This window comes from Polyergus mexicanus, unplaced genomic scaffold (assembly GCF_030449975.1).
Source record: "Polyergus mexicanus isolate NDT 795.1 unplaced genomic scaffold, iyPolMexi1.0 SCAF_7, whole genome shotgun sequence".
Classification (NCBI taxonomy): domain Eukaryota; kingdom Metazoa; phylum Arthropoda; class Insecta; order Hymenoptera; family Formicidae; genus Polyergus; species Polyergus mexicanus.
Window position 1 is genome coordinate 9,377,009 of NW_027223327.1, and position 23,967 is coordinate 9,400,975.

The 23,967-nt window shown below is 34.6% G+C and overlaps 3 protein-coding genes and 1 long non-coding RNA gene across 10 annotated transcripts in view; 3 read left to right on the top strand and 1 right to left on the bottom strand.

Moving 5' to 3' along the window:
• The window catches only part of LOC138934461 (uncharacterized), a 19,023-nt gene extending 15,699 nt beyond the window's left edge, over nucleotides 1–3,324 (top strand). For all 5 annotated transcript variants that reach the window (XR_011447139.1, XR_011447136.1, XR_011447137.1 and 2 more), the window contains 2 exons: nucleotides 817–1,169; nucleotides 3,005–3,324. This is a non-coding gene — a long non-coding RNA (uncharacterized lncRNA). The remainder of the gene's footprint in view (nucleotides 1–816; nucleotides 1,170–3,004) is intronic.
• A 1,677-nt stretch (nucleotides 3,325–5,001) lies between these two features.
• On the bottom strand, nucleotides 5,002–11,734 carry LOC138934455 (endoplasmic reticulum metallopeptidase 1). The gene is made up of 14 exons (XM_070298207.1): nucleotides 11,237–11,734; nucleotides 10,587–11,139; nucleotides 10,374–10,501; nucleotides 10,164–10,295; nucleotides 9,958–10,078; nucleotides 9,560–9,865; nucleotides 9,227–9,456; nucleotides 8,872–9,052; nucleotides 8,565–8,749; nucleotides 8,264–8,419; nucleotides 7,951–8,156; nucleotides 7,754–7,866; nucleotides 7,498–7,673; nucleotides 5,002–7,396 (listed from the first exon to the last, which is right to left on the bottom strand). Exons 1-14 carry the CDS (start codon nucleotides 11,237–11,239, stop codon nucleotides 7,232–7,234), a joined length of 2,655 nt encoding a protein of 884 aa, XP_070154308.1. The 5' UTR covers nucleotides 11,240–11,734; the 3' UTR covers nucleotides 5,002–7,231.
• Nucleotides 11,735–12,968: 1,234 nt separating this feature from the next.
• On the top strand, nucleotides 12,969–14,572 carry Ttc1 (Tetratricopeptide repeat domain 1). Its single transcript, XM_070298491.1, has 4 exons — nucleotides 12,969–13,603; nucleotides 13,680–13,856; nucleotides 13,936–14,121; nucleotides 14,211–14,572. Exons 1-4 carry the CDS (start codon nucleotides 13,340–13,342, stop codon nucleotides 14,388–14,390), a joined length of 807 nt encoding a protein of 268 aa, XP_070154592.1. The 5' UTR covers nucleotides 12,969–13,339; the 3' UTR covers nucleotides 14,391–14,572.
• A 1,369-nt stretch (nucleotides 14,573–15,941) lies between these two features.
• LOC138934523 (probable sodium/potassium/calcium exchanger CG1090) lies at nucleotides 15,942–23,936 on the top strand. 3 transcript variants are annotated; one of them, XM_070298377.1, is made up of 10 exons: nucleotides 15,942–16,329; nucleotides 16,828–16,881; nucleotides 20,089–20,505; nucleotides 21,113–21,326; nucleotides 21,563–21,675; nucleotides 21,916–22,091; nucleotides 22,190–22,416; nucleotides 22,496–22,801; nucleotides 22,887–23,120; nucleotides 23,207–23,936. In XM_070298377.1, the coding sequence occupies exons 3-10, from the start codon at nucleotides 20,092–20,094 to the stop codon at nucleotides 23,404–23,406; spliced, it is 1,884 nt and encodes a 627-aa protein (XP_070154478.1). In that variant the 5' UTR covers nucleotides 15,942–16,329; nucleotides 16,828–16,881; nucleotides 20,089–20,091; the 3' UTR covers nucleotides 23,407–23,936. The 3 variants fall into 3 exon arrangements, with proteins under 3 accessions (XP_070154478.1, XP_070154479.1, XP_070154477.1); XM_070298378.1 differs by lacking the exon at nucleotides 16,828–16,881 and having other exon boundaries at nucleotides 15,942–16,345; XM_070298376.1 differs by lacking the exon at nucleotides 16,828–16,881.
• The last annotated feature ends 31 nt before the right edge of the window (nucleotides 23,937–23,967 follow it).

The following is a 23,967-nucleotide window of genomic DNA, read 5'->3' on the forward strand; positions in this document are numbered from 1 at the left end:
AAGCAGTGGTATCAACGCAGAGTACTCTTTAATTGTACATCAGAGAGTAAACTTTGCCCCGGGCGTTAGAGTAGACGATTAATAGGCACGCCGAGAAGCCGTTACGGAGAAAGTCATCGCCACGGCATACAATAACAACAGCCGCTATCGTCGTCGTCGGCGCCGTATTCACCGAGTGAGGAAACAAAGCAAAAAAAGCGCTCCACTGGAGGAACAATTAATTCGTACGCAAAACACGTATGCGCGGACACGCAAACGCAATACGCTCGCGATGGAACGCACCTTCCATCCGGTTCGGAATATTCGGCGGCTATATGTCGACAAGTTGTATGTCCATTGTATATGTCAGAGATATAAATATACGTACGGTGTATATTTCTCTCGGCTATGATTTTAATTGGAAAAGTTCGAGGGTCAATGAGTTTTCGCGCGCGATTCCTCGTCGCGAAACGAGAGAATGAAAAGACGTCGCGCGTGAAAAATTTTCGGCCTATTTTTAGGCTTTACGAGGTGTTTCACGCGTATCGCTCGTGTCGTTAAATTTTTATCTCTCCCTCTCTCTTTCTCTTAAACATGACGCATCGTTATTAGGAAAAAATAATAAAGATCAAGTATATCAAATGTACAAATGATATAATGTAATGTAAATAATATGCTAAAGATAAGATGGATACAGTTTGCGATCTTCAAAGTGACATTTCGTAAAATTGCTATCGAGAGATGTAGAATTTAGATATTTTTGCGAATATAATAGAACGAAATAGAATGTGATATTGCATTATTAATAGAAAAATATTTTTACATTTATATTTCTAGAAACATCTTTTTCCGCACCGAAACAATGTATAGCATTGATAAGCAAGGAGGCACACAATACCAAAGATCTCGATGGAAGTAGGCCGTGCAAATGAGGTGGACCCTGCGAAACACCTTTACTTAAACCGAAGCGAGCAGTCACATGCTAATTGCAGAACAAGCAGCTACAGAGTTTTGTAGGGCGGGACGCGAAAAAAAAATTGGCGGAAAGAGACGGAGAGGACGAATGACGATCGAAATCAGAGGCAGGAATATTATCAAGCAAAGAAATGAAGCATATCGGATAGCTTCCGAGGTCGACGATGGAAAGATTCGACTCAGGCCGGCTAGTTATTAGCTCGCCAATAATTAAGGTAATCTGTGCGATAATTAACTCCAGTTGAGACTTGGGTGGTAACACGACGCACCTGCGATATCCCAGCGGTCAACAGGTTGTTTTACAGACGACTCATAATTGTACGCGGTGTCTCAATTAGCGCGAAATGTAGACCTATGCCAGCGTCTGTAATCGTAGTTACGCTTTCTAAGGGATTTGCGCATATATGTCTTGCTCCTCGCACGGGAAAATATAAATCCGAATTAAGCAAAGAAATGATTCAAGAATGCTGCTACCACGCGAGGAACACCAATCACCACAAATTAGAAATCGCTCAATTATCATCCGGTCATGAAATATATTCACGATATTTCTCTTTGTGAATCACGTGGATCACTTTGTAGATCTCTAGAAGTAATGGACTCTGAAAGTAATGGACATTACATTAACAAAGTGATAATTTCAATTATTTAATTTCAATCAGCGACATATTCTTTTCGAAACGCACACGTCGTACCGCGATCCCAATTGACAACTCTTGTTTAATTCACGTAAGATGCACACAAGTCGATACATCACGTGCGACCAAGACACACCGGTGCGTTTATGTAACATTTTTATCGTTTTACCGGAACCTTCGATCGGAACAAGCCTCGCGCGCGATAGCTTGATGTTGCCTCTGCGACAAAAAAATCATAACTTTAATCAATCAAAAATTGTTTTTGACATACCGTCTGTGATTCGAGTATCCATATATATACTATTTTTTACAAAGATTATAAATTACATATTATACAATTAACTATAATTCGATTACGAAAGAAATTGAAAGAGAATTTGCAAATTTCTTTTAACGTCATATTTTTTTTTTTTTTGCTATGTCGAAAATGAACAGAACGGAAGGTTCAATTTCATGAATCAATTTCATCAATTTCGTCAATTCTCTTTTTTTCTATTTAATTCGCGCGAAAGAGACTCACTCTTGATACCGTAAAGGCTTTCCTTTATCGCAGCGATACGACGAGTTATCAAGATCGGGCATATGTAATCAAACGTATTCTGTGATAAAGTAATAACACTGTCGGCATGTTTATGAATCGGCACAAAGGCCTGATATTCTCGAGTCTCGACTTGTCCGACACGAAGAATGCCGATTGAATGCAGATCGAACGGTCAGTTTGAGAAAACAATAGATGAGAATTACGAATTAACGAAAGCATTCAGCGCTAAATATGCATCTCCTCTCACGAGACGTTACATAAAAATAATAACATAGTTATCTCAGAACGAAGTTTACTTACCTTAAGAAATTCATCGTCATATTAATATCACTTAATTGCATACAAATTTCCACAAATTATTAGATATCTCTCTCCGTTCTTTCTCTCACGAATAATATAAATTCTCCAATTTTATTCGCACACGATAGGTTCGTAATGTACATTTGGAAGAATCCACTTTACATTCACAGCACGACAAATCCATATAATCGTACCTCGGACACGGCGCGGAGATCAGTGCGGTGACACGGTGGCCGCGAATCGTTTTTAACCAGGAAATCGTTCTCGCCTTACAGGATGCCGGCGCGTCAATATTGACACATTTCTTACGAAACATGAGAGAACCGGGCTTTCGCCGATCCTCTATCCCTGGTCACCGTGAATGCCACGGGAAATGCCGAAAAGATCCGATATAGCACAGAATAATTCTAATGAGCATATCCTTTCTTTGTAATTTTTAAATAAAAAATATTATTATAGAATTGTAAATATAACATTAATGCGTATATTAATAAAATTAAATATTATGGATTTAATTAGAAAAAACGCATTAAACATAATTGCTAAACGATATTCTTATTTTTTCTTCTAGATGATTTGAAAATTGATGATAACGACATGTTGTAAGACAACGTTCTTGTGCGTGACTCCATTGTTGCCTGTATATCTCCACGTTACGTGAATGTGATCGTGAAACTTAAATAACGCGATCGTTGTGACAATCGTTGAAGAGTATACGCCTCGGAAAAACAGGAAATTGATTCGAACAAAAGATTTATTGAGTAACGAAACACAATTTTATATCGATTAAACGTGCGTCAAAAGTTGCGCAACAATTATTTGAATATGCGAATATCGAACAAACTTTATTTATATAACAAACGTACCTTCTTATATATATATATATATATATATATATATATATATATATATATAAAATTAATATTCGCACAATTAATGCAATCTATCAAAATATATTCAGCAACTTGGCTCCATAACTTGCGTTAGATTAGTCATCGTTATTAATGATCAACCGGGCATCAAATGCCAATAAAATTCAATCAGTTGAAGGAAATCAATAATGTATCATTAACTCTCTTTATTTCCTCTCCTTTTCATATAATCTCTTAATCATGTAACAACAACTGTTAAGTAACAGTATCGCAATATATATCCGTAATACTCAAACGCAAGCAGGAACATATGCCTGTGTATAAATAAATTTGTGTGTGCGGGAAAATAATATATTATACTATACATATATTTCGCTCTTTCGCTCTTTCTCTCTCTTTTATCGAACGTTAAATCACTTGAATTAAAGTCCATGATACGCCCATCGTAATTTATCGCTAAAAGCACGTATTATAAAAGACATAATAGTGTCTCGCGCCAAATCATAGTCCTATATCCGAGCTGTTTAGTTCAGAATATCTTTCGATTATCGGATTTTCGTTAGACCGATTTCTAAGTCTCAATAAGTTAAAGCTCGTTTTACATTACGAGAGCGTGTTTGTTTTTGCTCTATATATCATATAAATAAAGATCCAATCCAAAGTCTAAAAATAAAAATTTCTCTTTAAGAAACGCGTGAGCACAATGCACGCGTCTATTTAAAAAGTTGTATAAAGAAAATGTTGTTTTTTTTTTTTTTTAAGATATATTTTGTTACTCATAATTTTTTGGGGCAATTTTCTAATATTATTACTTTCATAGTTTGAATAATTAAAGTTTAAACATATATTAAAGCGTGCAACAACTCTTTAACAGACGCGTGGACTTGGTCCACGCTTTTCTTACAGGATAACGGAAACGAATTATCAGTGATTATACGTATGTCACGCACGATGGATGGATCCTTTGTATTTGGCGTAAAACGAAGTTGTTGTGAAATACAATTATCTACAATTCATGCGAAAAATACACAAGGCTCTGTTTAATCTAGAATTAATCTAGAATTATCGCGTTAATCTAGAATTATCTTCTCGGAACAAGGAACAATGAGAAAACTTTGTTATTATTACTTCAACTTCGTTTTACTCTTAACAATAAAATAAGAACCTTGTTGATATAGCTACGCAATTTTCGCTTTACGATAATAAAGCTCTCCGCTTGTATTAATAGCGATTGGTTAAAGAATCACAAAACACATAAAGATATATTTTCATGTGTATAATATATAATGTGCAAAAAAATGAACACGTATAATAAGCAAATCGGTAATATTCGTTAATTTTTAAGCCGTTGTAATTAAGTACGTATAGCTGCTATCAAATTATGAGATAATTATTGCTTATAATTTTGTGCACACTAATTAAGTAAATATAGATTTGTGCGATTTTGAAATTTTTTTTATTAGCTAATAAATTGAAAATGTATCATGTGTAAGAAAATTAATGAACAATTGAATAAAATAGCCACAATTTAATGGATACAGATAATTAACGTAAACATATAGATGAAAGTACATACCTAATTAATGCTTAATAATATTAACATAACGTAAATAATGATATAAAGTAAATTATATAACAAACAGTAGAAAACAAACAATTTGAACTATATATAAAAATATATTATGTAAATGTTCTCTCTAACGTGTTTCAACTTTTTCGTCCTTTATAATATTTTACTACTTTGTTACTACAAAATCTTGATTTATATATTATATAAAACTATCATTTTGTTATATAATGAAATACTACGCGTCCGCGATGTACTATTTATCACTAGTATTGATAAATAACATTTTCTATTTCGATCAGAAGAGTTTCGCGCAATATAATCATATTCGTCATATATTGTTTTATCAAGTATAATGAATAATTCGGTAAGTTACATAGAGTAACTTGCGGCACAAATATAAGTATTTGTTTAAGCAATCAGCTATGTCAATGGACTTGTGGCAAAAATTTCATTATGTAAGCAGAGCATCTCATAATTTTAACTGTTCTAGAAATATAAACTAGATATATTCTGCTAATCAATTTTATTAAGTAGTTTTCATTGTACTCGTGGAATAAACTGATATTAATTGTGAATTATGAAAGAGATGAAGAAGAAGAATCGTGTCAAGATCACATTAGAAGAATCGGATTAACAATGACTCTTAATGGTCATATATGAATATAGATATAGTAATATGAAAAAGTGGTCCATAATTTCATGCAGAACGTATTGTTAAAAGTGCAATATCATAAAATGTGGATACTTTGCGTGTTCAAAGAGACACATTATTATCGGAAACATTTTTAATATAAGTGAAAAAAAATATTTTGTTATTAAAGAAGAAATTGCATAAAAAAATTAAAGATTTATATTTAAAGACAGTCTTGATATCTGGTTACAATTATGGCATAAAGAGATAGTAGTTAGCATCTAAATGCAAAAAGTATTAAACTATTATATAAAAATCATTGAAAATTACATCAGTATATATACTCATGTCACAAGTCTCAATTTTTTTGATATGCTATTAAAAATGTAGGTTTCTAGATATCTAAAACTAGGAAAATGGGAATGCTTTATAAATTGATTAGAACATGAAGTAAAAGCTCTTTTACAAAATTCTGATGCTTTTACAAATTTTTCTAAATTCATTGTATATAGAATGTAATCAACTCAAATCTAACAATAAGTATAGAATGTATCATATTAAGCACATTCTGTATGTATGTGTCTATATATATGCCACGCGCGCGCGCGCACACAAAATTTAAAAAAAATGTTATTTCTTTGATTATACTATTCAAAATATAAAACTTTAAATATTTAATTTTATCTCAAATAACTTTTGTTTGTCACATCTAAAGTATTACAATATAAAATACTATTTACTTGTCATTTATATTGTCTATTTATGAGGAAAGTTTGATGTTTTTATGATGTTATGATGATAGCATTGAGTTATATTTTATGTCAAATAGTAGCTATGGCCGATTAAACCGTGAATTTTCAAATTCGCAAACTCTACGGTATTCAAAAACATAAAACAATCTAAACAGTTTAAACAGGTTTTTGTATAATTCATGCACAATACGCTAATCATGCAATTAGTAGTTAATTTATCGGATTTTGAGATGGCAACTTGAACTAGTATCGATATTTAAATCTGTAAATTTGAAGTATACTAAGAGAGCGTATATCATGTAATCACAGTTTCTATGTTATCATTTAATATTTCTAAATTTTGATTTTTTAAATATTTGTAGAAATTATAAAATCGAAAAATAGTGCGTAGAATTATTCTAAATAGTGCTTATGATATGCAATATTACTGTACATTATTCTACGAAAAATAATTGTAACTATAACTTTTTAAGCATTTCGGCAGATATTCTCGATCTATATTATCTCTCTTTCTCTTTGTCCTTCTCTCTCTCTCTCTCTCTCTCTCTCTCTCTATATATATATATATATATATATATATATATAATGATAAGATATTTCTGTGTATAATTTAAATCTAAATCAATATCTTACACTAATTTGACATCATCTCTGTTCACGATAATACGCTCTCTCTAGTAAAAAATTCATATAAACTCTGAATAAGAACACTTCGTCGTTTCATTCTTTATTGTATTTCGTTAACCTTCCTCGATACTTTTTGAGTGTCGAAATATTTTAAGAATTATTAAAGATTAAATGTAAGATATTCAAGCGATATTATATAGCCATGTTATCAATCATTGGTTTCAATCATACCTCAAACGTTGTTTTATTAGGCTTCGTTATTTCGAGAGATGCTCTATTTTGTAGGACAATATATCTTTGCATTTTAGTCCGCACTTACCGCATCATTATCCTACTACCGTTCTCGTTAAAATTCCCATGATGTATACGTCGCTGTCCAGGGAGCGATGACAGTCCACGATGGAAACTGCGCCAAAAATTTCTTAAATCTCGGAGATCTTTGGTGTTCGCCATGTAAGAAGTGTCCGGCTAACGCGATCGACAAATGCGGGCCTTTTTGCGCAGTGGACACCTAGTTATATACATAATTTAAGATGGCACAAAATACATGATGTCGTTCAACATAATAAAATAAAGAAAGATATTTTTTTTTTTTTTAGATCACAAACTTACATTCAATTCGATAGAAAATGTATATGGTATACAATCTGAGCCACATGCATAATAAATGAAGTAAGTCTCTCTATCGTTCCACATTGGACCTTGCAACGGTTTCTCATCAATCACAGACCATTTTTTTAAATGAACACCTTTATATGGAGATAGAATTATACCTATGTGATCAGGACCTAAAAAAGTCAATATAATGATATATGATTAAGGGTTATATTATAGTTTAAATATATAAACTTGTTGATTAATATATTACCCGTAACATTAAAGGTAAAATTAACCATATGCTGTTTTGCAGTCTTTGAAATAATCTCGAGTTTTGTAGGTATACTTATAAGTGGAGCGGGTCCAGGAATCCAACTCGTTTTCCTATAAAAAGATATATTTTTTCAAAATTTATATCAATTTTCAATATTATTTTCAAATAATCTTTCAATTTCGATATGTACACACCATAAGAAAGTTGTGACTGGCAATAAATATGGAAAACCACAGTATAATTCTTTCTCGCAGTTCCTGACTGTTGGCATCGCAGCAGCCACTTCAGGTACTATTGATTCTACACTGTGAGGACTATTCATATCTAAATCCACTAACCAATATCCTGTACCGGAATACCTAACACTACCATTTGCATCATAAAATTGACGTTGAGTGTGCTGTAAATCATAAGAAAAAGATATGTATAAATAAATATAATATAAACTATTATCTTGTATAAAACAAGAGGAATTTTACACAAAAAAGAAAGATAATTATATTATACCGCGATCATAAATCGTTCTGGGGCAGGCGATAATGGATCACTACTGTAAGGGAATCCGAGCGGTGTTAAAATTAACACAGCAATAGCAATTAAGAAAATGCCGACTATGACATTTATAATTCGTTCCGCATTCTTTATTAGCAGTACTATTGGCAACTGAAAACATTGAGAGAGATGTCAGTTACATATATATTGTAGATATTATGTTATATAATACAATATTGAAAGAAATATTCAAAAACTAAAAATTTCAAATTATACTTCATGCAAATACGATTTGAATTATCATTAAATATTTTACCGTGTAACTAAATAGCAGACAGAATAATATTGATAACATGTTAGCTACTATGACTTCGGAATTAATACTACCGCCGGACCTTCCCATTATTGGGATAAAGAGATAGAGAGCACCGAGCGATAAGTAAAATGATTGTATATAGGATAGGCTCAATGATCCCAAATGATAACAAAGCCATTTCCAGTCTGTAAAATTTATAAAAATGCTTTATATTAGATATTAGAGAGAATAACACTTTAAAACACTTTAATTGAAATTACCAATGTTTGCACCTAAAAACGAAGAATTATATTAAAATTATATTCACCTTTCCATTTATTGAAGAAATAATGTCGCACGATATTTCCGATCGCCGGGAACAAGACCCAATGCAATGGTATAAAGCCCGATCGTATCTCGAATAAAACACATACGAAAAGAACCATCATCCATATTATGGCATATGCATCACAGTACATTTGATACAAGATCCATGCAGAGCTGACTTCCTATAAATTATCGATTATCCTATAAATTTTTCATGTTGTAATAAGCTTTTAAACGCGAATTCATTTAACATCCGAATTACAAGCGTAATGAATAAGATTTATTTTATTTAATTTTAATTTAATTTCTTTTTATTTACGAATGAGATTGCCACAGGACATATCTTTATCACTTGCCTTCCTCTGTCTTGATCCGATGTGCAGGAATACGATCATCGACACGAAAGTGGTTGGACAAATATATAAAAAAAATAGCCACGCCGGTCTCGCATACCAACTCATTACCTTTCCCAATTTAGTCAAGATCAGGGCAATTAACGTACAAGAAAATATGGATGCCAACCACGAGATAATGACTATTCCAATACATATTGTCACATATCTCATGTATGTCCATCTCTTAATATCTATGTTGATAATTTGATTGTATAATTCAGATTTGTTCGAGAAAATGAATACTGATTAATATCTACTGAGAACTGAATCTAAATAATGATTATATATTCTTACTTCTACGTGCATTCTGCATATTCAAATAGATAGAGTACCCAGCTGTAATTAAACTGGCAATATTTATTGAATTGGCAATGTATCGTGACCATCTAATAACAAATGCGCCTAGAAAGTCGAAGAATACAAGACTTCCCCGTGTCTCTTGCATATTCGGATCTGATAAATGATCTTCAAATATTATCCCTTGTGTCAATGCAAGAATATTATCACCGGTTCTTTGCAAGGCTCCCAGTGGTATCTGATCGACATTATCAAACTTAGTATGGTATACATAGCCATTCTTTGACCATGCAAAGTCGACGCCTGTAGGAAATTTTACATAGATTAGTAAATTTTCGATTAACAATGAAATAATAAAGAGAGTATAATTGTAATAGTACAAATTTATAACTTACCAGAAATTTTTCCAAAATCTCTAAATATTCGAAAGTCTGTATCACCAGGTACAATGCCGCTCTCAAATATTTCCTGAGCTAAGGATGATGTATAAGGATATGGCACAGATTTGGCATAAACCTGTGTGGATATATACATCAATGAGGAATGAACTTTGAATAACGATAAAATGTTGAATAAAAATAGTGCAGATGATATGATATACCTCAAGCATCCAAGGATTGTGAGGTCCAGCCTGAAATAATAATTCGCGACCACCGGCTCCGCATGCTTCTAAATTTATAAATGTTTGAACTTCCTTTGCCCATGGATGCTGTGTTATAAAGCCATGAGATGCCTACAAAGTATATTGTGAGAATAAAATACTCTCCTCGATTACTCATAATTATCAAAATGTGACACAAAATTAACATACCTGCAATATGTTCTCCTCTGCACCATTAAATAAAAATATAATACTATGCTTCAATATTCTAGGGCTTTGAGTAAGTATTTGTAAAATCTCCAGCATTACAGCACAACCAGCACCATCATCTGAACCGCCTAAAATTTTTCATTTAATCAGATCATGCACAATAGAAAGAAATGTCTTGCATAAATATATCATATATAATAATAATTTATTTACCCGGACTCTCTAGAAATGAATCAAAATGACAATTAAGCAACAAGCTGTACGTCGTAGGCCTATGAGGTCCAACTTTGACAATAACATTCTGCACATTTCTATAAACATTAGTCATGCCATCAAAAAACTTAAGTGGAAATGCGCCACTATGCTTTGTAATATTAAGGACTATCCTATGATTCTCGTGTGCTGTTCTAATCATATTATTGATTATGGTTGTGAGAAATTTAACAGCTAGGATTTCATTCTCATAGCTTCCAGCAATACGAGGTCCGATCGACGTTAGATTTACAATATGATTGCGAGCACGTTCAGCTACGAATCTTCCTGGATACAATCTCTCTGTATCAATAGTTATCGGATCAGGCAGATTTCTCTCCAGTACGATTATGATAAACGATACAAAGAGAAAGAATGTCAGAACAAAGAGCAGATGCTGGGTTTCGTTTGGCAGTACATCTTGCTTCTTCAAAGCGATCGTGTTCTCGTAAGGTAATTCGACCGACGATCTTTTCCCTATGCGCTGTCTTAATTTCGCTCCGTCTCTCTGAAACTGGAAAAAAAGAGAACTGTCAATCTCTGAATAATAAAACACTGATTGATTGACTTTACTGGAAAAGAGAAAAATGTTATGAGCTAAATAAACTTACCATTTTGCGTTAATGACAGAAAAGGCACTTTTACAACACACACTTAATGCACCTAATTTCTCACAGATCGAATTGTTATATTACGGTAAAGCGACCGTTATTTGATCTCAGTCTCGTTCGTCGCATCGGGAAGTATATAAAACATACAAGCCGCAATCTCTTCGCGCCTCTCGTTCTCGCGCGACAGAAACGAGAACGACGTGAGACGTGATGCGTCTAATATATATAATTTATATACATCTATATATATGTATACACCTCTCCCTCTCTTGTTCCCTATCTTATTCTTCTATCTCTTTCTTTCTCTCCGTTACCTTCTAATTTTCACTTCCTCTCTCTTAACGTTTTATCGATTGCTATTCTTAGATTACCTATTTATTTGTGATGCGAAATACTTCAAATATTGAATATTCCAAAAATGGAATCTGTAAAAAAAAAAACAGGTTAAATGTAGATTCGTCCATCTATTCACTCCGTCCTTCTCCTTATTTCGCGCTTCGTAAAGTACGTATAACACGCGCGAGACGATCGATCAATCTCCTCGTCATCATTATAAAATATTTACTCTCGAATAACTAACGTCGACAGACGCGGATTCGCGCGTTTAGTGCAAATATATGTATATATACTTACATGTATACGCCTAATACGAATAATTCTCTCGCACGTTCGGATCGTTTCTTAAATAATCTCGAGAGCGTGGCCAATTTATCGCGCGGCGACCTTGTTCGACATACTCCTTCGGTCAATATCATGCATCATATTATCGCTAATCAGTTTAATTTATATGATTACGACATTTGGACATTCTTGCAAAACGCGCTCGGTATTCCACGCTTACATAAAGTTTTATCGCATCGATTGAAAAAAATATGCCGATTGTATAAGTCATATACATAATTTTTATATTAGCTTCTCTTTTGCAAACAAATTTCTGACAGATTGAATTGTGTACGAGAGAAGAGAACATATAAGTATGAAGTTATAAAAAAAGAAATTGATATTATAATTGTGCGAGTATAAGAAAAATATAACTAAAAAGTAAATGAATTTTTCTAAATATTAACGATAATAATATTAGCAATAATCATCAATTGCGGATTCTTATTTTTCTTGCATGTAAGAAATGTATCGAAAATTATATTAAGATGAGAGACAAAAAAGAATGATTAGATATGCATATAATCAGAGATAGGACGATAAATAAGATATAATTTTACCTCTTTTAAAAACATTTTTTTTTTTGCTGTATCACGCTTCCTTTATCGTGTATTTTACTTTCTGTAAGAATTTATAATATTTCATCTAATATTTTGCGTCCATCGCGAAACATAATCAGAGATAGACGTAAATAAGATATAATTCTATCTCTTTTTGAAACATTTTCTTTTTTTTTGTTTTTTTGGTGTATCACGCTTTCTTCGTCATGTATTTTATTTTCCGTTGAAATTACGATACGAAATTTTCTAATATTTTGCGTCTATCGCGAAAGTTTTTAGATTCACGTATAGATCGCGCGATAATTTTTAAACTAAAGTCATCGATTAAAGAATTAATGATGTCTTTTTTAAGTATCGCGCGATGTCCAATGAGTTTGCAACTTCGTCGAAAAAGTTGTAAGCTCATTGGTTCTTATAGGTCATGACATTGGATATGTAGTTTCTTATCTTCATTTTTCATAATCTTTGCTCGTTACTCCTTCGCGTCATCTGCACTTAAAGTGCACGATATGCTTCTGTCTCCGTCGATGTCGTATCTGTAACTTGTAAATTGTAATCTATATATATATTACACTTTTCGCATTTTAGATACAAAATAGAGACGTATTTAGTCGGGATTTAAAAGAAAAGAGGAAAGTTATAAGAGGAAGACAGCGAATCTATCATCTTCGAGACAAGTTGTTATTAAAAATCAACGTATACGAAATTGGTTAGAAGCGATCGAACGATACGCGCTCTATTGTCGGGCGCAAAAAACACGGTGAAACGTCAGGGCGTCAGGCTGAATCGTATTCGGTGAACAGCTGATTTTGTATGTTGTTCACGCGTATGTCCGTCGAACGAATTCGACGCAATTTTGTTAATGTTGTATTCTGATTGAACGATGGATAATGCGAGCGACAAATCGGAAAAACTTCAGTCTAACGAAGAAGTCATCGAGGAGCTTACTCAAGATCTAGAAAGTTCTTGCATTAAAATGGACGAGAATACAGAGTCGAGAAACAGAGCGGGTGATTTGTGGGATATTGTAGATGAGAAACCCAACGAAAGTAACGGTGATAACGCACAAAATACAGATCTTTCGGAGGATGCAATCGAGGATCTTCTCAAGGACAGAGATTTATTACTTACGGAAACCGAACGAGAGGTATTGCAATGTCTTTCTCTGTAGAATTATTAATGTATGTTATGATATACTGCATTACATCTATTTACTCTTATAGGCAATGAAATGTGAGGCGGAAAATTTAAAACAGGCGGGAAATGATTTTTTCAAAAATGGTGAATACATATCGGCGATATCTCAATATACGCAAGCGTTGCGAGTTTGTCCTTTAGCATATAACAAAGAAAGATCTATATTGTACGCTAACAGAGCAGCGGCGAAAGCGAAATGTCAGGTACTTGTTGAAAGCAACTAAGCTATTGATGTATCATGTTTGTATCTTCCAATTATTATTAGCAAACAATTACTTTCAGACAGAGAAGGATTCGGCGATATCTGATTGTACGAAAGCTATTGAATTAAATTCCAGTTATGTAAAAGCATATGTTAGGAGAGCACAATTGTATGAGGAGACAGATAAGTTAGACGAAGCGTTAGAAGATTTTAAGAAAGTATTAACATTTGATCCTAATCATACGGAAGCTAATCATGCTGTGAGGGTAATGTATCACTTGCTCAAAAAATATAGATATTTAAAAACACAATTATTTACGACGATCTATTAATGTATCAATTATTTCTCTTTCAGAGGTTACCTCCATTAATTAATGAAAGAAACGAAAAATTAAAAACAGAAATGTTGGGGAAGCTTAAAGATCTGGGTAACATGGTGTTGAAGCCCTTTGGCCTTTCCACAAATAATTTTGAGCTGCAGCAGGATCCCAACAGTGGTGGTTATTCCGTAAAGTTTCATCAGAACCCTATGTAACAAGCTAGTTATATCTTTCTTATTCATAAGGATAAAATGTTTTCTTTATCCGTAAGAATTAAGATATATATTACTATTATATATAGATTTATATATACTATAATCCTGTTATGGATTTCATCCCTAAAAGAAAACCCACATAATAAAATACAGGCATTAATAAAACATTCATATAATATATAAGACCAAGATTATCCAAATTGAGAGGGGAGAGACATTAGATTTTATATATTAAAACATTCAATAATACTATTTTTTATTATCGTATGTATCTCTAATGAAACGACTAGTTGAAATTTGAAAGATTCCTTTGTGTATCAAGCTCCTATAGGCAGCATACATTGTGAATCATAACATCGGGAATCCTGCTATATTTGGCGTCGATGTATAACCGGTAGACCGGATATAGCTATGGTTCAATAATAATACAGGTCTATATGTATCGCCGATAATTTTAGCCATAGTACTATTGAAGTTGAACGACTTTATAATCTCTCGGGGCAACGAACGACTCTAGTCGTAGAGAATCGGTAATCGATATCAAACAAGATTCATGAGAAAATGCAATCACGTAATTAATTTCGGAAGCAAAGTTAAAATACTCGAGCAGAGAAAATATCGATAATTTCTTTCAGATGATGTAATCGTTAAAATAGTGCGAGAGAATATTTGATAAGATATTAATCTTCACGTTTTATTAAGCAAGAATATATTTAATCTTTGTAGGTCACAAATTTTTTGTGCATTTTTTTTCTGGTCATATATGGGTCACAATATCTGATTGCAATTTTAGCTATCTCAAAGCGCTTGAAAAAATCTACAAAAATTTATATATATATTCTTTGATATCTATAAAAAATAATCATGTACAATAAAAACTAAAAAGTAAATTTTGAACATCATATTTATTGATTAGGAACTTCAGGATATTGTTAAAATATTGATAGGATCAAAGTGACCCATATGTGATCTATTGAGGGTTACGTATCGAAATTTTAAAGAGTTTTATTTAGAAGACGATACTCTTGCGCCAATCCCACCCCTACATGAGACAGGTGCAACGAACGATTACGAGGGAATGGAACGCCAATATGTGACGTCGCTCGGTATACGAGCACGCGTGTTACGCGCAAGCGTCCGACGTCATCGTCTCGATAGAAATACAGATGTAGGACTGAAGGGGAGGGAGGATAAGAACGTGTGCGTAAAAACTCGTGCGGTTGAAAACGGGCGCGAATATAAATATATAATTTTATCGTTCCTATTTAGTGCCCTATATAAAAAAAAAATCAAAAAATTTTACAATTATGATCTCTGTAATCATTATCTTTAACGCGCAAATCAATTGAAACGATACGTGTGGGAGATACTCGATCGTGACGAGTAGCTACCCCGGACGAGTATATCTAGTATTTGAGAGAGAGCACGGCGTCGCGACGCCGCGTCGAGGAGGGCGCATGTCGGAGAGCGTGACAGACGATAGAGAGAGAGAGAGAGGGGGGGGGGGAAGAGAGATCGTACGTGCGATATATACACATACGCGCGGTAGTGAAGGACGGCGGAGTTGCAGCCGGGGGGGCGTAAATACGCGCGACTCTGGGTGGACTCGGTGGATTCGGTTAGTACTTTGGTAGTTTTACAACGACGACGACAACGGTGACGGCGAGTCAGCTCCTCGCGTTCGAATCGATAACTCGAGCGCGATCGTGACGGTTAAAGGACTCTTGAGAAATCCTCCTCCTCCTCCTCCTCCTCCTCCTTTTGCGGAATATACGCATAGAAGTGATAAGAGCTCGCACCCTGACCATCAATACCCTGTAGTTGTTTTATTAACGTCATACATTATCCATATCCGGCGCAACTGACATACGTCTTCCGGCTGGAGCGGGTCCCGCGACCACGGTGGACGACGTGGACCATGACAAACAGCGACCAAGGGGTAAGCCGGATTATACGTAAGCGGAAATCTTTCCTCCTTCGCGAATGATTCTAATAGGTTCTTGTCAGGGTAGAATTGGGTCAAACTTTTGGTTCCCTCGGTTTGTTATCGTAAGGAATCCCACGGCTTTCCTCGGCGATTAACGATCCTTCCTCGCTCGTATATCACACGATCAGCATCCCGGTTGAGATCCCCGATATAACAAAGGATACGATGTTCTCGGATTCTGCTCGTTTCGTCTCTGCTTCGTTTCTTGCGATTATAATGATACAGTTGCATGCGCATACATAAATAAAGATTTTTGAGAGAGAGAGGGGCAATATATGTAAAAAAATATAATTAGGATGAACAGAGAGATATCTTCTTTGACGAATTTCACTCTTGTATGTGTAGAAAAGAGAGGTTTTAAAAATTTTTTAAATTTCTTTTTCCTCTTTTTACGATATATATTTATATATATATAATATTAATATTTTTGATTAAATTTTTTTTTTCTAGATGATTTTTGGAAAAACGTCAAGATTATTCTTCACCATATATTCAATTTAAAAAGTACGTCGAAATCTGCTGTTCCAGTTTCTCTGCTCTATCATGTGGAAAAAAGTTATACACATTAAAGGAATTAATTAAGGAATTATATAAAAGAGTGAAAATATATAATTCAATTAAAAAACTTTTCTCAACAAAAGTTACCACTAAAGTTCTTAACGATATAACTTATTGTTAATTGACTTGCTGGTAAATCTTGCAATGCGCTATTTGTTATAATTAAAAAAATAATATTAGTAAAAAAGAAAAGCGCTTTAAATAGACATTTAAAGTTTTCCATCAATTGCCATTTAATAATTATGAAAATTATTGTAAAGAGAATATAATATAACGATTGTTTTATATATATATATATATATATATAATATATAGAAGCGTGGCAAATTTTAACTCACGAGCGCTTATAATAAAAAAACTTACCCGTTATCGGCGAGAGATTTTCGATATTTCAACATCGTATCTTTTGATATTATAATTCCTATACGCGTCCAATAATCTAGTTTAAAGGAATATCCGCTTCTGTAAAAACCATCCCTACAATTAACACGCCACAATTTCCGTTCTTGAAAGACAGATCGATTTTACGGATCGATTTTACACGTGCGTGAGAAACACGAGAAAGATATTGCTCGTCGCTTTTTTCATCAATTGAATATTTTTATATATAAAAGCGGGATCATATTAAATTTTTATATTTTACCTCTTCTTTTTTTTTTACGTCCACGTAGTTACCAGAACAAAAAGGCCAAGAGACATCTTAAACATCTTCGTAGAGTGATAAAACATCTTTACACATAACTTTTAGATGTCTTTTTTAGAGACGTGTGTTTAGTATATTTATCTAATATTAATATTGATTAACAAGTTAGCATTATTGATCGTATTTATTTGAATACGAGAGCAAATATTTCGTTAAAATTCTGATTATTTAATAATCTCTACGTATCTGCGGTATCAATTTTAGAAAATTCTTTACTAAGACAAATTTTAATCGCGTGAACATAATCATACAAGTGAACTTATCAAGAAAGTGGATTTATTCAACAGCCTATTCTTTTGCACTTGGGGAAAATCTGATAAACGCCGTTAATTTGATTTAGAAAGTTTTACTTATACAATGAATGCGTTCGATATCGTATGGAGATCATATCACGAAAATTACTCCCATCATCTGATATATACAGGATGAATGAAAATGTCGAAAGCTTTTGAACAATTGGTGATTAAAAATAAAAGACTGGAAAACCAAGTTTTATAACAAGCGAGTACCATAGCAAAAGCAATTTATCGATGAATTTTATTTTATTTATTATATCAAATTTTATTTTATAATTTCTTCTCGCGAAAATAATATCGAAAATTGTAAAGTTGACGATGGGAAAAAAAAAAGAAATGATAATTATCCTCGTCATTATCTCGATTGTTCGAAGAATATGTCGTTTAAAAACAGTATCAACTCATCTCGGTATATATATGTGCACACATATACACCGTTAATTTCGCCGACAGCAATTAGACAATCCGAAATAATTACCGACGCTCGAGTATACTTGTCACTTCTCCGTAAATAGGTTGCATACGCATTTACGGGATTACATGTATTGTGCATCGCGACAGACTTTCCATCTCTTTATTTGCATCAGTCATGTCAGTGTATCTTTGATCTCCAATGAATCATGCACGTAATTATTCTTGTATGCATATATACATATGCGCAAATTATGAAAATTACCCCGAATTACTCCCGAGTGGCACTTGATTAGATATTTAATTACACGCGTAACGCGCATGATATTTCATTATATTACGTCACATGTAATAATACACATATTGCACGCTCAATGTAAATGCAATTATCTTATTAAAAAGAATGTTTCTTTTCTCTTTCTTCCAAAAAAAGACGCTTTCTTTTAAAATTGTATTATTATAAATATTATTTTTTATAGCATTTTATGAGAGATTTAATCTCTTTATTAAAGAAAAACTAAATTTTCAAAGAGTCTGTCGCATATTGCAGCATATTACACTGCCTTTGTGATCACATATTTTGTTTAATTTCCAATTAATTACATTGTATTACTTTCATCGTAATATTGAAAATTGAAGCTTATATATATATATATATATATATATATATATTACATGTGATAGCACACAGGATCATTTGTTTATATATCAAAATAATATTTATTTGAAGAGAATTTTACAATATTAAAAAAAAATTGTTTATATATGAGCGATTGAAAAATGCTTTTTTTAGGGGATGTGCATACATACATGTATATATATATAATTTACGCATTCCACGAATATCATCGATTTATGGATCTGCGTTGCTATTTGACAACAATATGCACACAAATAGTAATTTCATTGTTATTTTCACTTTACTTTGTTTCTCTTTGTTTCTTCAAATTAATCGACAATATGCATATATATATATATATATATATATATATATATATATGTATTTATATAAAAATATTCCGTGTCATGTCACCCACGTATACGCCTACGTACGTTACGTTTTTCCTGTGTGCACGCGATATCAATAACGGTAATGAGTGTACAAGTGAAATAGTTTTTAAATACGGGATCTATGTCAGATCAGGAATTGTAAAACATTTCGTTTGAGAAATGTCGATAAATCAAGTTGTGCAATATTATAAAGGCTATAAGAAAGAAAACGTATGAACGATAAAGCTAATCTTAAAATCGATTCGTATCGTGGGGACGTGTGCTGTTTTATAAATTGAAATATATCCGGAAATCGTCAACGTAATTACGTGCCTTGATAATATTTAATGTGACTTGGAATAAACTTAAAAGATTTATTTGATCAGTTTTTCAATCTTTTCTCATATCCATGCCTGTACGAAGAGAGCTCATTTCTCTCGAATAATTGGCTTTTGGAAACAAGCTCTTCGTAAAAGAAAAAAATCAGTATAACGTTTTGAAAGACGCACTTAGATTGTCTCTCAATTTAAGGTCTATTCTTACAATGAGAAAATTAATTTTTTTTAACGTTTTACATACATTTCTATTGATCTTTAAATAATATGTCAATATTTTTATAATTAAGATATCTTAAGAGCTCAGAGCTTGGAAGAAGACTGGGCTCTTAAGATAGTTTACTTCGCCGCATAATTGGTGAAAGAAAAAGAAGAGATATAATGTGCAAAATTCTCACAATGCTTGTTTCGATTACAGACAATGAGAAACAGACCGCGTAATCTGCGTCGCAGGAGATGGCCCCTGCGACTGGGTCTGTTCCTGATCTACGTCCTCGTACAGTATGTCGCCTCCGCGAGGATCACGTCATCCGAGACGACGCTCATCTCGAGTTCCACGCAATATGAAAGTTTGATGTCGGAGCTGACAGAATCTTCGATCACCTCCACAGAGGAAGCGATAGAGATATCATCGATAGTCTCGTCGGTTGTTGAAGAGTCGGAGAAAAAAATTCATACCGAGGGATCTAAAAACGAAAAAGCATCGCCGAGAAGACACGGAGATACGAAAGCATCCGAGAAGACGAGTGTGCGAGATCAAAAGGAGGGAAAGGAGGCGTCGAAGAAGGAAACCGAGACACCTCCGTTGAAACATGTTCAAAGCAGTAGCACCACGGTGAGTATCGCAAACCACATCTGCGCGGTATACCGGAAACATGTCCTGTGTATCGTGTATAGCGTAGGTGGACTGTAACGTTCCAAGAAAACAAGATTAGAGATCCGTTGCCTCGGATTGGAGATGCGGATGCATCGTGTTAGTACACGATGCATGACGCGAGTTGCATAATACATCTGCATCAGGTGCAATGTGTCATCCATATTAAGTTGACCCCCCCCCCCACCAACGCCAAATAAAGTCGCATCTATCAAATAATGTAGTGCTAATTATGTGCTAATTTGGTGCCGTAGTCCGGATTTTGTTGCTCAAACCGTTTAGCAGGAATTTATGTTCAAAGTGGGGGAAGGAGGCAGCTTGACATTAAGCTAGCCCCCTCCATAGTGAAAAAAATATATAGAATGCTCGAATCAAATAATCAAATACAGCAGAATTTGTTGCTATTTTGTTTGACGTTGTGTTATGATGACTTCCAGTGACTCGCAATATCTCCGGAAGATCAAATGTAAAGAGCAAACGATTAATCAAATGATTATGAATACACATGATTGATTAATTTTTATGTTAATAATAATTGATAAAGTATTTAAAATTTTTTTTGACCCAGGTTACTCCAACTTATCCGTATCCTACCGTAAGACCGCGAAGATCCAATTGTTCGGCGCCCGCCATAGAACAGTTTCCACAACCGTTGATGGGCCCGGAGGCTAGAAAACACGGCGGGCTCATAATACACATTCTGGTCGCAATTTATACATTCCTAGGCCTCGCTATAGTGTGCGACGATTATTTTGTCTCGAGCCTGGACAGAATCTGCGAAGGTGAGCTTAGCGTACAGATCCTCTCTCTTGGTTGTAAGACAATAATCTCATTTCCAAGTTACGTAATATTTTGCATAGTCTGTTTTACGCAAGAAGATCATGTTTCATCCTATATGAACTGACGATATCCATTATCAAGAGACGATAATACAAATCATGGTTAACTCGTTTTCTTTTACAACGAAGAATGCTATGCTTTTATATTGTGACTTGATTTTATTATTATTTTTTCTTAGAATTAAGACTGTCGCCCGATGTCGCCGGAGCCACGTTCATGGCAGCCGGTTCTTCCGCGCCCGAATTAGCGACGGTGATCATCGGTGTGTTTTTCGCCAAGGATGACATTGGAGTAAGTTAATCGCATCTTACATATTTTGCTATGTTAAAATATCAGGAAGCATTAATTATCAAAGAATGATATTTTACATAACAAGTGAGAAGTTTTGTTCTTTTAATTGTAAGGAATCTCACTAATATAGTCAGTCACGTGGATCTGTATGCAGTTCAGAAATCACCAGATGTTATCGTATTTCCGCCGCGATAATTGACGAGACAAAAGTCCAATAATTAAACCTCTTGTCCGTTTCAGGTGAGCGGCGTTATTGGCAGCGCCGTTTTCAATATAATGTTTGTTATATCGATTTGCGGCCTATGTTCCGCTACGGCCTCTAAATTAAATTGGTGGCCTCTCTGTCGAGACTGTTTTTTTTACGCCATTTCGATTCTCGTGATGCTCGGCACTATTTACAACGAGTCCATATCTTGGTGAGTATTCGATTATTTGATTGCATCCGATCGCGAAATTAATACAAAGTATTAATATAACGAGTTACATGCATAAAACGGAAATATCAATTTCTCAGGCCAGAGTCTCTGTTCATGCTGTTCATGTACGGAGTTTATTGCGTGGCGCTTTCGTTCAACGTTAAATTGGAACGTTGGGCAAAGTCGTACAACATTCCATTTCTGCCAAAAGACGACGAACCTGCCGAGGAGAGCGCCCTGGTGAGTTATAGGTCCTTACAAGAGGATCGATTATCCTATACCGGCCCTAATTCGCCAATTACTGAGCAAATAAAAAATCAGGAAGGTAATTAATTATTCTTATGTGTATCTTCCTTTCTCGTATTTTCTACAAATTTGACAATGTTATCCCCTTCTTTCTTTAGGAAATGGTGTTCAAGAAACGACCGAGCAACAGCAGCGACAACAACCAGCACCGAAACAGCCCGAATACTATAAAGCAAAGGAACCGGATCCCAATGAAGTATCGCCTCTCGTGATGCCAACGGGTGGTAGTAAATGGAACTTATTCACCTGGGGTCTCGTATATCCTATCCATTTTATGTGCCGAGCGACGATGCCGGATTGCCGACAAGAGAAGTGGCGGAGCTGGTATCCCTTCACCTTCTGTATATCGATGATCTGGATCAGTTTCTACAGCTACATAATGGTGTGGATGATTACAATTATAGGTAATAGATTATCGTTTAAATGCAATCGACAGTGTTTTCGGCAAGGAATAGAACTGCATTAGCGAAATGACAATTTTACTATCAGGAAGCACTCTGGGCATTCCCGACACCGTAATGGGTTTGACTTTCGTTGCCGCTGGCGTGAGCGTACCGGATGCCCTTTCCTCGCTAGCGGTCATAAAGGAAGGTCTCGGCGACATGGCGGTCAGTAACGCCGTAGGTAGCAATGTCTTCGACATTTTGGTGTGCCTTGGTCTTCCGTGGTTTATACAGACTGCCATGATACAGCCCGGCTCGCATGTAAACGTCACCAGCAGAGGTATGTGGATTTATTTATCTATTTGTTACGCATCTGCGAAACGCGTACGTGTATCGTTTACATATTTATCTTTCATCTTCGTCCAGGTTTGACGTATTCCACCCTTTCTTTGCTATCGACGGTGATATTCCTAGTGCTGGCAACACACTTGAATGGCTGGAAGCTAGATCGGCGATACGGCGTGGTCTTGATGATCTGGTACTTGATATTTATCGTGTTCGCGTCGCTCTATGAACTCAACGTCTTCGGCGAGATGAATCCTCCAGTATGCCCCAGCAAATTCTAATGCAAAATACGCCTCGTTTGTTTCCGAGCTTTGCTTTGCTCAAACGCGAAACGATCGTTCGGAACTAAGAGTCGTCGTCTCGGCCGATCGGATCGCGAACGATGACGCGCGCATGGTATCGCGGTAAACGCTCAGCGACTTCTTTCCCTTCATCCTTCCCCTTTCTACTCGATGAATGAAGGTGAACGAGAAGACGGAAGAGTTTAGAAGCTAGCTGCATGTCGGAACAAGTATAGTCTTTAGCTTGCTGCGGAATTGAAGTGACTGTTCCAGGTTTTTTAGGTAAGAAAAAAAAGGGCTTGAGCTTTCTTTCTTTTTGGGCTGTTGTAGAGAGAATGCAGACAATATGTGCTCGCGCGTGAGTACACAGGCATTGTATCCTATTGGTGCTATCGAAAGTGATGAACGAGTATTTTGCTTGCTTCCGTTCGCGACTACGAGTTCGATCGATACGGATTTCTCACAGTTGAATGAAAGTACAGGCAAATTACGATTTTTTCTAAGCAACGAATAATATAATTCAATCTCTCGGGATAGTAATCTGCGTTGATACCACTTGCT